Source organism: Octodon degus, unplaced genomic scaffold, assembly GCF_000260255.1.
Source record: "Octodon degus isolate 3935 unplaced genomic scaffold, OctDeg1.0 scaffold00051, whole genome shotgun sequence".
NCBI classification, from domain to species: domain Eukaryota; kingdom Metazoa; phylum Chordata; class Mammalia; order Rodentia; family Octodontidae; genus Octodon; species Octodon degus.
Window position 1 is genome coordinate 6,775,762 of NW_004524627.1, and position 15,286 is coordinate 6,791,047.

The following is a 15,286-nucleotide window of genomic DNA, read 5'->3' on the forward strand; positions in this document are numbered from 1 at the left end:
TTTTTTCCTTTTTTTGCAGAACCGTGGTTGAACTCAGGCCCTTGTGCTTGCCATGGAAGCACTTATTCTACTGAGCCATCCTTTGCTATAAACTGCATTTCTATTGTTGCCTGGTATTAATTCAGACAATATAGGTGTATCCAATCAAAATTTTATGCACTTTTAAGAGAAAGGACAAGGAAAGATTATTGTGATTCTCTGGGGAACATGAAGAGGATTTCAACATAGAGTTTTCTCAATTACAAACCTCCGTGAAAAGATATGCTAAGTGACTTAGGTCATCTCTTTTTCCTCTTCTTTCTCTTCCTCATCCTCCTTCTCCTTTTCCTCTTTCTTCTCCTCTTCCTCCTTCTTCACTAGATCTTTAATGGCCAGGCCCCTCCAAATGAATTAATAACTTCCCATGTTGTCTAGCATAAAAATATTATATCTGTGCAGCAGTTCGAGCCCTGCGCACACCCAAGCACTCCTCCCTGCACATGTCCCTTTACCTTCCTTTCAGCTTCTTACTTTCTTTGTCTTAACTTAAGCTGCACTCGCTTCTCTGCTGCCTCTAGAAGACCTCACAGGTGTGGGCTTGCCTCAGTGCCTTTACACTTCCTGAGCCTTCTGCCTGCCCTCTGCTGACAGCTGCACACCCATGACAATCTTCCCACAGGCCTTCCCTCACACCCTGTCCTAAATTGTGACTCCTGTTCCTGTGTCCTTCACATCCCCTGCCCCGCTTTTTTTGAAACTTCATAGTCCTTATCATTTTCTGATGCATCATGTAGTGTACTTATTTTAATTCATTACCAATCCCTCTTTATTAATGTATAAGATATGGATGTCAGTTTTTTTATAGTTCTTGTGTTCCCAGCACATTAAAATAGTTTCAGGCTCTAAATATGTGTCAGAAACAAATGATGACATTCACACTCACAAATGAGAGGACAGGCCTGAGAAGGCACAAGCAGCTTCCTAGTTCACTTAACAAGTCAGTGGCTTGACTTAAATTCCAGTCCAGGTCTGTCTGTCTCTACGGCCCTTGTCCTTCCCACTGTGCTATAATGCCCTTTATTCCTAAACATCCAGTTAGATGCTTCCATGCAATCAGCAGGAGGCTTCCTTGCAGGGAGATGCTGCTTTCTAGACTCTGAATTTTAGGTCAGGGAGTCAGACTGTGAGCAGCTTATGGGAAAAGCCAAGAAAGGAAAAAAAAAAACAGCATCAACAAAGCACCAGTGGGGGTTTAATGTGCCAACTACCAACAGTTCATGAGGTCACTGAAAATCTTCCTGACACCCAGGCTGGCTCACATACAGAGAAAAGGAAACCGGAAACACACACAAGCAAGCCAAGGGTTCCGTATAGACTGCACACACAGATGTCTAATTGGAGTTGACTGTTTTTGTTTGTTTGTTGTTTGTTTTAGCATAAGCTGCTTTGCCATTCAGAAATGGGAGATAATCAAAACATTGCAAATGATGCACCTTGAGAAATGTCACTCTTTAGCATGATTGAATGTCTGTATCTTTTCTCTGTTAGTTTGTTGTGTGTTAAGTGCTTTTAAAACTTATTCTCTATTGGACCAACCACAGTGGTGGGATATCTGATAGTCAATATTCAGGTGCTGAGGAAGCAGCAGTATTGAGCCATATTTCAGAGAGCTTTGTGTGCTGCACATAACCTACATTTCATTAGCAATCGGCGAGGAGCAATTTTCCTGCATTTGCAGCTTGCACGAAGCCTTGAGCAGCTTTCTCCCTTCCCTTCTCTGACAGCTGCCCAAGAATAAAGGTCAGTGGTTAGAAGCATATAACTATGCTGCGTCAGGAATCAGTGGTTTCCCTGGGGACTCCTGGAATGTTATTCATTTCTTCATCTTTCTTCTTGAGTACGAAGAAAGTCTTCAGCAACAATTCCTACCAGGACATGTTAGCACTGAATTAGAGCAGTCACCATGAATTTCAATCGAAGCATCTGTTTCTTAACCCTAAGTGTTCCATGATCAATTTATTTTTGTCTATTAACTAAAAGTGAAGACTTACAGAGCTTGAGAACTGACTGATCCTAACTCTCACTCAATCACATTGGTAGGCAACTTTGGGTGTGGTTCTCCATAGAGCCCACATTTTTAAAATGGGTACATTCAAAGATGATTTTCTTTCTTCTCAAAGTGATTCAGTCTGTGGTTTCTTTAAATAGGTCAGCTAGTGCTGGAAGTGAATTTACAAAAAATGGAGTCAAATTTTCTTTTTTTCTTTTAGACCTAGGGTCAAATCTATATTAGAAGTGAAATTCATGTGGAAATTTCCTTGAATTGACTTTTCTTTTCCCCAGTGCTTTGGAGTTTTGCTTTGGTTTGCTTTCCTGCAGCTCCTCTGACCCACATACCTTTGCAAGGTGTAAAGGAGGTTATGGATCAATGTGCCCGCCTTGGTGAATTATTACATTGTTTTGTGATTGGAACACTCCCATGGAGATGATATCTGATGAGAATAGACATGTCGTATTAGTCAGTTTGCCATCACTGAGAAAAAAATACCTGAGAAAAATCAATTTAAAGGAGAACACAATTATTTTGGCTTATGGTTTCAAAGACTGTAGTTTATGGTCAGCTGTCTCCAAGACAGAAACTTCATGTCAGAAGGATGTGACAGAGGAAAGCCACGCACCTCACGGCAGCCAGGAATCCGAACGGATTACAAGGAACCAGAGACAGGAAAGGGGACCAGGGACAAGAATATTTGCCTCTATTTCACACAGGTAACCTACTTCCTGTAAACAGACCTTGCCTCCCAGCAGCACAGGCTGCTCTGATCCTCAATGTGTTAACCCACTGTGGAGGCCCCTGCTCCATGACCCATCACCTTGTGAAAGCACTAGAGCTGAACATCTGAGCTCTGGGGGACATGTTGATCCAGCCTTAATACACATGACTGTTCCCGCCAGGCTTTAGTGCAGAAGTGACAAAGGACTACATGGAGTCAGAGCATACTTCCCTTGGTTTTTGCCTTTCCTGCTTGGCTTTGTTCCTTTTGCTACCTGATTGCTAGGCTGCCATGATAGAGAGCACCAGACGTTCATTGTCAATAGACAGTCCTTGTCTCAGGGCTCAGAAGGCTGGAGAGCCAAGGTCCCCAGTGTGTCAGGTGCACTGCCCTCACTGTGTTCCACGCCTGTTCCAGCTTTCGGTATTTCCTTGGCCATGTGAGCAGAATTCCATCCTCACATGGCTTGCTGCCTGTATACCTATATGTATGTCCCAATGTCAGCTATTTACAATGACATCTACTCACATTAGCTTAGGGGCCCAAGCTACTCTATGTTACTGCATCTTAACTAATATATTTGCAGTGGAATTTTCTTTCCAAGTAAGGTCACATTCTGAGGCCCTGATAATTCAGACTCAAACATTTAAATTTAGGAAAGAGCATAGCTTAATAACTTGTAACATTGTTCATTCTCTCTTATTGCTTAATAAGTTACTCCTGAACATAGTGGCCTGAGACAACATTTATTATCTTATAACTAGTGTGAGTCCAAAAAGTAAGTGTAGCTCATATAACTGAACTGGGTTCTCTGGGTTTGAGTTCCTCCTAAAGCTTCAAGCAGGGCTGTGGGCATTGTGAGCCACAGATAAGGATGAATCTGTGTACAATCTTACTTATGCCTTTTGGGGGAAGGCTCAGTTCCATGTGGCTGATTGGGATGAGGGGCTCAGATCTTGGCTATTGACATTTCTGGGCATGAATGCTCCCAACAAATAGCAACAAAAGGGACAAAAAAAGCAAGCATGAAGGCAAGAGAGGGTATTGGAAGCACATGGAAAACAGTCTTTTATCACCAAGCCTTGAAAAGAAACTATGGTTCATATTCTCAGTATTATTGTCTTAGTCGATTTCCTTGTAGTTGGGGCAAAATTACCCAATCCCCTGCTGCTTAAAGGAGGAGACATTTGTCTTGGCCCACATTTTTAGTCCAGAGTTGGCAAACTCCAAGGCAAGAAAGAGTGGTGGTGGAAAGGCCTGGTGGAAAAAATCTGCTGGCTTCAGGGTGGCAGGGAAACACAGAGTAAAGGAAGCCAGGGAAACAGACACAACCTTTCAGGACACACCCCCAGTGACCTACCTCCTCCAAGGGGAAATACCGCCTTGCTTCACACTTGGCTGTAGTGCCCCCATGATTTAATCACCTTGCGAAAGCCCCAACTAAGAGCATGTGGAGCTTTGGGAAAGCGTCTAGATATAAACCATGATAGGAAAAAAATCATCAGGTCCAGGCTGATGCTAGGGCACTTGGAGCTATGGAAATTGTTCCTGAGCTGGCTTTCTGAGTTGTTTCTTCCTTTTACAAGAAAATCACCATATGTCTGTACCCACATAGTTTTGTGCCTGCTCCCTGGTGGTAGAATTTGGGTGCTTTTGGGTCTCTTTTCATTTTATTCATTCTCTCTCTCTCTCTCTCTCTCTCTCTCTCTCTCTCTCTCCCTCTCTCTCCCTCTCCTGTTTCTCTCTCTTCCTCCCTCCTTTCCCTCCCTCCCCCCTCTTTCCCTCCCTCCCCTCTCCTTCCTTCTTCCGGTTCCCTTGTCTTCCCCCCTCAATATCTTATCCTATTCTACTCACCTTTCTTCTTGTGAAGAAAGTACCGGTGTAAGGGCATGAAGGAAGGGGAAGTGTGAGCATTGTGATGCTATGATAGGGTGGGTGAAGGTCACTTGAACAGGAGTACTGCAGTGCTGCCACAGTTGATCTGATAGCTCCGAGCTAGCAGGTGCTCTAGGGGAGGCTGGAGTCTGCATTGTAAATTCAAGAACCAAAGGAATTACTCATGAAACAGGCAGGATCCATTTAATTCTGAATTTTTTCTATTTAGTGTTTTCAGACCATGGATGACCACAGGTAACTGAAACCATGGACAGTAATACTGCACATGAGGAGTACCTGCAGTACTAGGAGGTCATTTCTTCAGCTTAGCGCGCTCTCTCTCTCTCTCTCTCTCTCTCTCTCTCTCTCTCTTTCTGTCTGAAGTTCTGACTATGGAGCAGATTGCCTGTATCAAGAAAAATGTCTTGCTTCTAGTAGGGTGAACATGTTAGATTTGATTCCACACTAGGAAGTCCATGGCACTGTCCAATCATCATGCATTCAAGTCATTCATCACACTTTAATGGGCTATTGTGTTATTCCTACTACATTTTCTTAATTGAAATGAATCAAACATAGCCAGGCATGGCAGCACATGCCTGGAATCCCAGTATGCTGGGAGGCTGAGGCACGAGGGTTGCAAATTAGAGCCCATCCTGGCTGTCTTAATTACTGTTCTCATTGCTGACATAAGATACTGAACACTCAAGTTAAAGCAGGGAAGGTTTATTTTGGCTCATAGCTTGTAGAGTTTTCAGTCCACAGTGGCTCATACCAAGTCAGGCTAGCATGGTCAACGGGCATCTCAGAGGAGAAACAGCCCATGGCAGATGAGGCAGGAAGCAGTAAGATAGTAGCCAGCAACAGCAAGCCTCCCTATCCCTTTTGTCCCACCCAGGAGACAAGCCTTTTGGGTGGTATCTCCCACACCTAAGATGGGTCTTCCCATTGCCCACACCCAGAAGTGTGCAAAGCCAATTCCTGCACTAATGCAGTATGACAAATCCTTAATCCTAATACCGCACTCTTTATTTGGGCCCTAAAACCAGCCACCTCCAAAATGGCTCACCTATGACCTAAGAGGCTTTGGAGGTGCATCTAGATGCAAACCATAATACTGAGCACTTAGCAACTTAATGAGATCCTATGTTAGAAATAAATATAAATAAATAAATAAATAAATAAATAGGTTGGGTATATAATTCAGTGTAAAAGCTCTGATTCAATAAGAAGCCTTACATGATGACACAAAGTTTTGAAGTAGTGATTTACACCTGGATAGTGCCACCTCCCACTAGTTTCACCAGTTATGAAGGGCTTTCCTTAATACATTTGTACCTTTTAAATGTCCCATGTAGTGGTCAGAGAACTGAGGCTCAAAGTTGGAATGAGATTTGCTTCAACCAAAGACTGAGAGCAGCATTCCCAGCACTGGCCCTGCCTGCATCACAAAGGTCCCTTCCAGACAGTGTGGAGGGGAGTTATTTGGAGGGGTTCTTGGCAGGTTTTTGCTGAGCTGCTCCAATCTGTGGTGAGCTCTATCAAATCACAGTTTTGTCTGCCACAGCATTACAGAAGTTGCTGCCCTCTGTAGGATGTGTTTCCTTTAGGTTTGATGCTCTGGGGCTGCCACAGATGTCACAGCCTCTCAGAGACTAGGCTCCTCCAGACTCTCTTTGATTGATCAGCACATTTATGAGCAAGAGTTTGGCTACATTTGCCAAATGCGCTGACAGCTTTCCTAGTGAGTATGAATGCATGCTGAATGGGTGCGCTGTGTTTGTAGTTGGTGCTGTTTATTTATTTATTTTCCCATAATTTTATTGAGAAACAAATAGCAATGAGACAGTTTCAAATCAAACTGATAGGACAGTTTCAATAATTAACACATTGCATACATTCTTCCTAGTGGTTAATTGCTGTACAACAGGCAGACATGATATCCTATTTACAAACACCATTAGAACAAATCACTCTATTCATTAAGAAAATGTAACTATATATCTATCCTAACCATTTTGAATACACAGATACAAAATGGACATTTGTCTGTATCCCTTTTTTGTTTAGTTCCATCATTTGAATATTATAGGTATGTTAACTCAGCAAAATATTCTAAAAGAGTCCAGTAGTCCATAATAGTATTGAGTCTTCCACTTGAATGGCAGTGTCAGAAATTTTTGACCTGAGTCCCCTACAGCTCAACATAACAGCATGGCTTTACTTCTTATAATTCGTTTTTATACTTTTCTGCTGGATGGTTAAGACCAAGGTAAAGCAAGACCTATGCAACAAGAGTTGTAGCTTTTGGATCTGATAAGGTCAGTAAAATCCCCTCAGAATTTATCCTGAGATCGTGTACCTCAGATTGTAGATCCTTTGTCAGTGTCAGCCATGTGGATGAGTCACGGCCATTATTTGGCCAATGTGCTCTCTGGGAAAGCCTGAGAGAATGTTTTCTCTCCATGTGACTTTCCTTAGGCACACTCTATATCATAGATCACTTTCCTCTTCGGCTCCATAATCTAGCTAGGAAACATGATGGGGCAAGCCATACAATTATATGTAGAAGATGGGTAAGGCAATGATCCTGAGAATCTTCAGAAGATTTTTGAGTCTAGCAGTTAATTGGAAAGATTCTCACCCTGACTAACTATATATACTGACACATGTGAACTAAGCAACTGCACTGAAGATGGCAATTTGTAATAGTAGGTTCATGGTTGCAATGCCTGTCATTCTGGTCTTCTGAATATGGGCTGCTTGTCATGACATACCAATTGCTGCTGTGCTGTCTCTCAGGTAGATGGTTGTTCAAAAAGAAAGGGGTGGTGAATGAAGGCAGGAGACAGGAAAAGGGATGTTGCAGGGCTGTCCTGCTGCAAGGCTGTATATGGTTGGTGCTGTTTAGCACGTACACTCTGTGCCTAAAGGAAAAGAAAAGCAGAGAATAAAGGAAGAAAAACAGGGTAGAATCTTTTCCATCTCTAATTATGTTGTTCTGGAATTGTTCTTCCATTGATTCAGACAATTACCTAAGACTTGGTAATTAACTTTGCTCCAAACTGAGGCCTATGGCAAAGACAAAGGGCCTGTGTTCAATCCCTGTTTCTGCCAAAAAAAAAGAACAAATAAAAGTAGTGACAATGAAGAACATTTATCTGTTAGTATGTATCTGCCACATACATAATGCTTTCATGGAGCAGCTCATGTAACCGTTGGAACAACCATGTGAAGTCTTCCCATCATTGCATCATGTCATTCTTATGCATCAGGAAGCTCAAGAAGAGATCACTGGGGTGACCTGTGTCACATCTGGGGTTTTAGGACAGGCCCTTGATGGGAAAGCTTGCCCTCCAGCAGTGGCTGAGCTGCCTCTGCCACATCCTCACCCGACATCCTCACCTGACCTAGTATCTTGGTCCCTTTCGATGTGGGCATGGTATATTGGTCCATGAATCAGATGAAAGTTCATCACTGAAACTGTGCCATGCACAGGGACATCAGCTGTCCAACATAATGAGATTTCACACTTCCTAGGGTGGATAAGGGTGACATCAAGACCATCCTAAGGTCAGACATCTGGGACTTCTGCAGCTTCCCTGCCCACCCACACTTATGGCAACCAGATATGCACCAGGGATAACACTACAACTTAAGATTCAATAATTCTTGGAAGGAATGATGTTATGAAATCCAGAGCCAGATTTGTGATTGCAAGTTTATTATAATGGATTCAGTCAGGACCAGTCAAATGAGAAGGTGCAGAGCATACACTCTGGAGAATCTCAGGCGTGGAGCTTTTGTGTTCTGTACTCTGTGACTGGGGATCAGGCTATGTTGCCCTCCCTGATGTAGATGAGTTCACTCACCAAGAAGCTCAGCCAAGCATTGGTTTTCAGAGTGCTGATTATGATTTCACTACTTGGGTGCGATGAGTTGACTCACTGACTATGTGACTGAATCCAGCATCCAGCCCTCTCTGTAAAGGCTGGGCCCAGCCCATTTTACCTCAGCTCTCTAATCACATGTTTGGGCTCCCAGCAAGGTGGTATATATTAGAAAAGTAGGGTCTCACCATGAGTCATGTCATGAACACAAACTACCAAAGTTCACCATGAATAGCAAAGACATTTCCATAGTGTGAGCATTCTGAGGACTAAAGACCTCTGTCCCAAGGGATCAGAGAAAAGGCCGGACAAACTGATACACAGAAAATACATCAGAAATCTTCGAGAGTAAAGTAAGAACACATGTCTAAATTTGTAGTGGTTCCTGGGCGCATTAATCCTCATGTATTTCTGTGAAGCAATTTTACTGACAGATTTGTTTTAAAGATGGATAGATGAGGCCAAATAAAGTTTGCAATGTTGCACATGAAGATCAGGGGTGGGGGGCATTAAAATCAAGTTTTCTAACTATCAGTCACAAGCACTTTGAAGATATGGGAAGGATTGTCAGAAGGGATAAGGACAGAGATATGGATGCCCTAAATACTTGATGGTTTTTCTTACCTGAAAATGCAGGGTGGGATTGGGTTTGCCCAGAATAGGACAGTGTAAGAGAACTGCAAGGATCTGAGGGTTAGGCTTCTTCTCAGTGTGGCATTTGGTTCCTTTTCAGGTTTTCTTCCTAGTAGAAAAAATTATATATAATTTCTCTTCCAGGCCCTGCAACAAGCATTGAACATACAGAAATAGACAAAATGCCCAGGCTTCTTTGATGTGGGCAGACAGCAAACAAAAGATTGCAATGTAATGGGGTTGTGAAACAGTGGAGGAAAGGACTTAGAGCAGTACTCAGAAGGAAGGACACGTAGAGGGAGTGAGGAGTTCAGGAAAGCCTGGGGAGACTACGGGAGCCAGAGCCTTCAGTTCCAGTGAGGGGAAAGGGCCACTGGACTCGCCCAGTCTAGGAGGTCAGTAGATCCTGACGAGGCTCATAGCCCTGCCTTTTGAAGCCTCCTTTTTCTGTCTGGATTTGCCTGGTCTTGGGAAGTGAGGGTGTAGGTCCCAGCAATGGCAAGTAGGCGTGTGTGTTGAAGGTTCCTTCTAGGTTTCTCATCTGCAAATGACAATGTGGACTCCTTACATGATTCCTAGGGTCCTTTCTGAGTCTAACATTTCATAGTGTTTTGAGCTTTTGTGAAAAACGTTTTGCAAAGCAAATGAGTAGTATAAACAAGATTATAAAGAGATCATTTGCCTTCTTAAAGGACCAAACTTTTCTGAAGCACATCAGGAACATTCATTTGCATATAAACAGTGCAGATTTATAGAAGCAGACATGTATTTTCTTAGGTTTTTCAGTAAGTTAACTACAAATCACTCATTAACTTATATGTATTAGGAAGAAACAGAATTGTGTTCATTTAAAATATCCTATACTTTTCAAAGCCCTAATTTCTGTTCATAATAAATACCTTTTCTCTGAGTTATCCTCAAATTTCTTAAATTCTTTATCCCATGGGTTGTAAATATCTGGGATATTTTTCCACAAGAAAACTTTGGATGAATTTATATCTGCCTATCAGATGCCATGTGAGTCCCTGCCACCTTGTGTCCCCTTGCATTGAAATGAGAAAGGACACCTAGTGCTTTAGCATGGCACAGTGTCAGCAGAAGGGAGTACCTATTCAAATACAAAGCCCTCACCTGCATTTCTTTTTTTAAAAAATAATTTTATTTAGAAACAAATAGCAATGAGACAGTTACAGAACCGATTACTAGCACAGTTTCAATAATTAATACACTGCATATTGTTGTCATAGTGGTTATTCATTGTACAAGATGCAGACATGATATCCTGTCCACAAGCACTATTAAAACAAATCTCTCTATTCATTGAATTAAGAGAATGCAGCTGTATATCTAAACTATTTTGAATATACTGATACAAAATGGTCATTCATTTGAATCCCCCTTCTCACCTGCATTTCTAACAGCCATTTTTCCTCATATACATTAGGCTGCTGCTTTTCCCCATTCCCTGTATCAATTAGACTGTATGGAATTCCACTAAATATTATAATTTTGAAAGCATTTTATTGTTTCAGATGACTGTATTCATGATTCCAGGGCCACTCAGAGATGGCACCTGGCCCAGCACAACACACCTCTCTGTGCCTCATCCTCTTCCTCTACACACTTTCTCTTCTCACCTTCAACCTCCAAACTCCTTCATTCTCCTGATGCTCCTCCTTCTTAGGCACAGAGCACACTGGACACCTTGTCATTAGCATAGCAGCTTTTAGGTTACAGCTTGGGCAATTTCATGTTTGTTCTCCATTTTGAAATAGTTATTGAAACTATTCCAAGCACATTTTGTTGTGCTAGGGTACATTCAGGACAGGGAGGCTGCAAACTCTTAAGGAGTGAAGGGAGCAGGACAGCAGAGGGGCAGAAGAGAGCTGGTGCCTACTGGAATTGCCCCTCACAAAAGACAAGTTCAGGAACCCCACTTGATTTCACCTCATGGAATCCTGAATAGGATTCCTGACAAAAAGAAGGTCCTGAGGAAAAGGCAGCAATCGCATCCTCAGTGACCCCTGTGAGATGGCATTTTCACTTTCTTCAGGAAGTGATGGGAACCCAGAGAAGCACAGCGACCCAGGTGTGATGAACTAGCAGAGCTAGCTGCCAAGCTGCAGGTCGGCTAGCAGTGAGGCAGCAGTGGCTTGGCCAGAGTTGCCCAGGAAATAACTGTTTAAGAGTGAAAGAGGAGGCCAAAAGATCGGCTATTAACTGACTGCAGACAGAGGGAAAAAAGGAGTCTGTTCTGGGGGAAAACAAACCCTAAATTTCTGTACTGAAATTAGAGAGTGCAAGGAAAGAAGGAATGGAAGCATTCAGTTTGGGAAATATAATTTAGCTTGCTTTATTATTATACTATCTTAGCAAATTAAACAAAAATCTTAAATCCTTAGATCTGTTCACTGCACAGGCAATAGGCTGAACAAGTTGAAACCTATGTTTAGGAGCATGGCTGTAGAGAACACTTGGAAGGTGACACTTCCTCATGCAACAGATTTTGCTCCTGTCACGTCATGAGCTGCAGCCCAGGAGGCTTCTTGGATTTGGTCAGCATTAACTTGCTGCAGTCAGAAAGTAGACTTCTTCACAACCTGGGATGCTCTGCTCTGTTTCTTAGCTAGTTTATGGAACAGTTCAAATTTAGTGTTGAACAAATAAAACAAGTCTTTCTCTCCATACTCCCTTCAAACAGACATCACTGAAGAACTTTCTCTGCCCCTCACCCCACCATGACCTCTCAGTGATACTGCACACATTCTGGTCATTAAAAAAAAAAATCTTTCATTTCTTTACTTGGGACAGGGTCACACTATGCAGCTCAGTCACATACTGGTCCTCCTGTCTCAGCCTCCTCAGAGCTGGGATTACAGGCGTGCGCCACCATGCTTGCTTTCAGTGGTCAGGACGGCACACCCAGTGTTCTGGGACTGACATGGCTTGTGGTACTGGGGATCGAATCCAGGTCCTTGCGCTTGCCAGGCAGGTGCTTAGACCACTGAGCTATCTCCCCAGCCCTCTGGTCACTTTTGTGGAATCATTTTGAGTGATTTTTCACCAGACCACATTAAGAGTTAGATATCCAGGTTGGAGAATTTTCCACCTTTTGGTCCTTTCTGAGTCCAAATGTGGAAAGTGGGGATTACAGAAAGAGAGGAAGCTACTGTGCCTAACTTCTCATCCAGCTCATGAGGTCATCAGCTGTCCATATACCCAAGCTCCCGCCCAAACCACTGGAGCTAACAACAATGAGATGTTTCCCCATGTTCCAAATGGGAACTTTTACATTTGGGAGCATATATATATATATATATATATATATATATATATACCCATCCCAAATATTTCTACTTTTCCTAACTATGGTTAGAAAGATCCATAAAGAAGTCTCAATTAACATCTAGTGACATTTTATAAGAACCCAACAAATGTGATATGTGGGTCATGTGGTCAGCATGTTCAGTTATAATGTCAAAACTAAGGGCACTATTAGTGTATAAGATGCAATTGAAATAATTTCTCCCTTTTGGATCAAATTTAAGACTCTGAGAACAAAGACTATCCCTCACCACAAATGAAAACAATGTGATGAATTCTTCCCTCTGTCTTTCTTTCATTTTCTATTTAAAGAAATTTCTGAAAATACATGAATTATGCAGCTTATCTCTCAGATGAGATAGAATTTTCTTGGATTGGATGGCTGCAGAGTTATTAATAGTAATAAAATTTTTCATGTTCTTTTGTATCAAATGGAATTCTTACTGAAATATGAAGGAGCTATTCCAGCAATGATAACAGTAACTGATGAATAATTATAAAAGCTATAAGGAATTAAAAGGCATTTTAATTTGTCATTACTTCTGTGTGCTCAGAAAGGATCTGAATAATTATGGTGACTATAAAAAGCAAGCAAGTGATATTTTTCCTCATTATGAGATTAAATTCTTAATATACCACTTTTACTATACGTTAAAACAAAACCAAAAAAAGCCTCTCTTCTGGCTTGCTATAAAGATGTAATCATGACTGAAAACTGCTCAGCTGCGGATATGTTTGTTCTTCCTACTATTACACTGAGATTCTGCGCTTCCAGCTCATTTTAATTTGGAAAGTGTTCATCTTTGCCGTTTACAAAAATGAAATTGTACTTGCTTGCTCAATGTGAACTGCCGACCTTCATGTCACATTAATTCATGAAGATGACAGTGACTAGCATTTCCTTGGGTCATGACCGAATGATGGCAGAAACTGAAATGAGATTTTAAAACAGAGAATTTTTCTTTCTATAACCACTATTAAAAAGTGGCTGTGGTAACCAGGGTCACCAAGACAAAATCTTAAAGCCATACTTAAAGCCATATATATATATATATATATATATATATATATCCATTTCTTTTTGTCTTCACTTAAAATCTTAAACTATTCTATGACAGCATTTTTCTTAGGAAATTAGATTTCAAGACCTGCAATGTGTTTCTAGGTGAGTGACAGGGTTTTTCCTGTATAACTTGTGAAGTTTCATTTATCCCAGTTCCCACTGAGGCACCTGGATCTTAACAGTTAGGAACAGGGCAAGCAGCAAGAGCATCCAGCTGCCTGCAGCACCTTGTCCCTCCTTCCTGAAGCACAATGTGAGCACTCCCAGCAGTGCTGTGAGGGAGCCTCAGTGCAGCCAGATCACATCAGCAGCAGGCGAGAATAATCCCCTGCCAGGGTCGTCAACAAGCTCTCTGACCTCATGATGCCTTTCATACTCTTTTCTAAATTGGTTGCACAGATGCATGAGCTTCCCTCCGGCAGATGTGTATATGCGTGTGCCATGCAGCACCAGGATCGTCTTCCCACTGCCTCCTGCACTCTGCTTTCCCTCTTGGCTCCACATTTTTGGGGAGACATGGTATCTACCCCCCTGTTACTTATGCTCACACTTCCCCTCCCCTCTTCTAATCCCTTCCTCTTTTTCTCAGGATTAAAATTCCACCCTTTGACAGCTGTAAAACCGTGTCCCATTAACTTAACCAACTTAAGCCTTAATATTCTCACCTTTAAAATGGGGAACATGACACTCCAAATGTGTTCATAGGGATTGAGTTAGGAGTAACATAGATATGTAATTCTTGACCCACAGTAGGCATGCAATCAATAATGGCATCTTCTTGCCACAAAAAGAAACTATGTACCCTTTAGAAATTAGTTATCAATGTGATTGGTGTTTTTAAGGAAAAGAAAGCAGAAGCATTTTTGTATATCTGTTTAACAGAAAAATTTGCATGAACAGAAAATTAAGTTTACATTAATGTGAAAGCTCATTGCCTATCATTGTCTCCATTCACGGGGAGCTTCTACAAGGAATTACACCTGCAGCTTAAAGGCAGCTATACATAGTGCACCTATGTAAAACCACACATGGTATCCTGGCTGTAAGTACATTTGACATGAACTTAATGTCTGTTTTCATTTAGAAATAAAAATTTTCTTCTATGTATGTGGTGATCACATAGGTGATTGAATAATGTACACAGATTGCTTAGTCTGTAGAATATAAATTCAACTTTATTTAAATTTGATGCTTAAAGTAATGTAGGGTGAGGATGAAAAGAGAAAAACAGAAATAGAATGTGGAATTATGAAGGAACATAAGACTGTGTTCTCTGTCTTCTAGCCTGAAGAATAAGTAGTGAAGATATCAAGGGAGATTAAGAAAAGATGCCAGCATTTCTCTACTGTGGAGACTGCTTATCAACCACCAGAGGAGGATCCTTTCTTGAACAATGAACTTTTCTTATGCAGAGTCACAGAATAACACATGACTAATCTTGATTTTGGAAAATGAATGATATTATTTTTCTTTTTTTTTAATTTTGTGGTAAGTTATGGTATTTGGGTGGATTTAAAAAAATATATCTTCCTGGTAGCATATTTAGCACATGTTCTAAATTATAACCCTGTAGCAAATAGTTGGAGTATTATTCAAACTTACAAAGAATGAAAAATTTTAATTTCCAGTTTATTCTAGATTTCTTCGGAGTTAACTATTCTGTTAAATTCTTGATGATTGTGTCATTCATCACCTCTATCCAGAAATAAACATTCTTTCATCATCGTGTCAACACGAACAGATCCAGA

The 15,286-nt window shown here is 41.4% G+C and overlaps 1 protein-coding gene across 1 annotated transcript in view; it reads left to right on the forward strand.

The window, feature by feature from the left end:
* The window catches only part of Zmat4 (zinc finger matrin-type 4), a 457,773-nt gene extending 442,874 nt beyond the window's left edge, over positions 1-14,899 (forward strand). Inside the window, exon 7 of the mRNA XM_004633077.2 lies at positions 14,823-14,899. Within this exon, the coding sequence (XP_004633134.2) occupies positions 14,823-14,838 (16 nt within the window). The 3' untranslated portion in view covers positions 14,839-14,899. The remainder of the gene's footprint in view (positions 1-14,822) is intronic.
* The last annotated feature ends 387 nt before the right edge of the window (positions 14,900-15,286 follow it).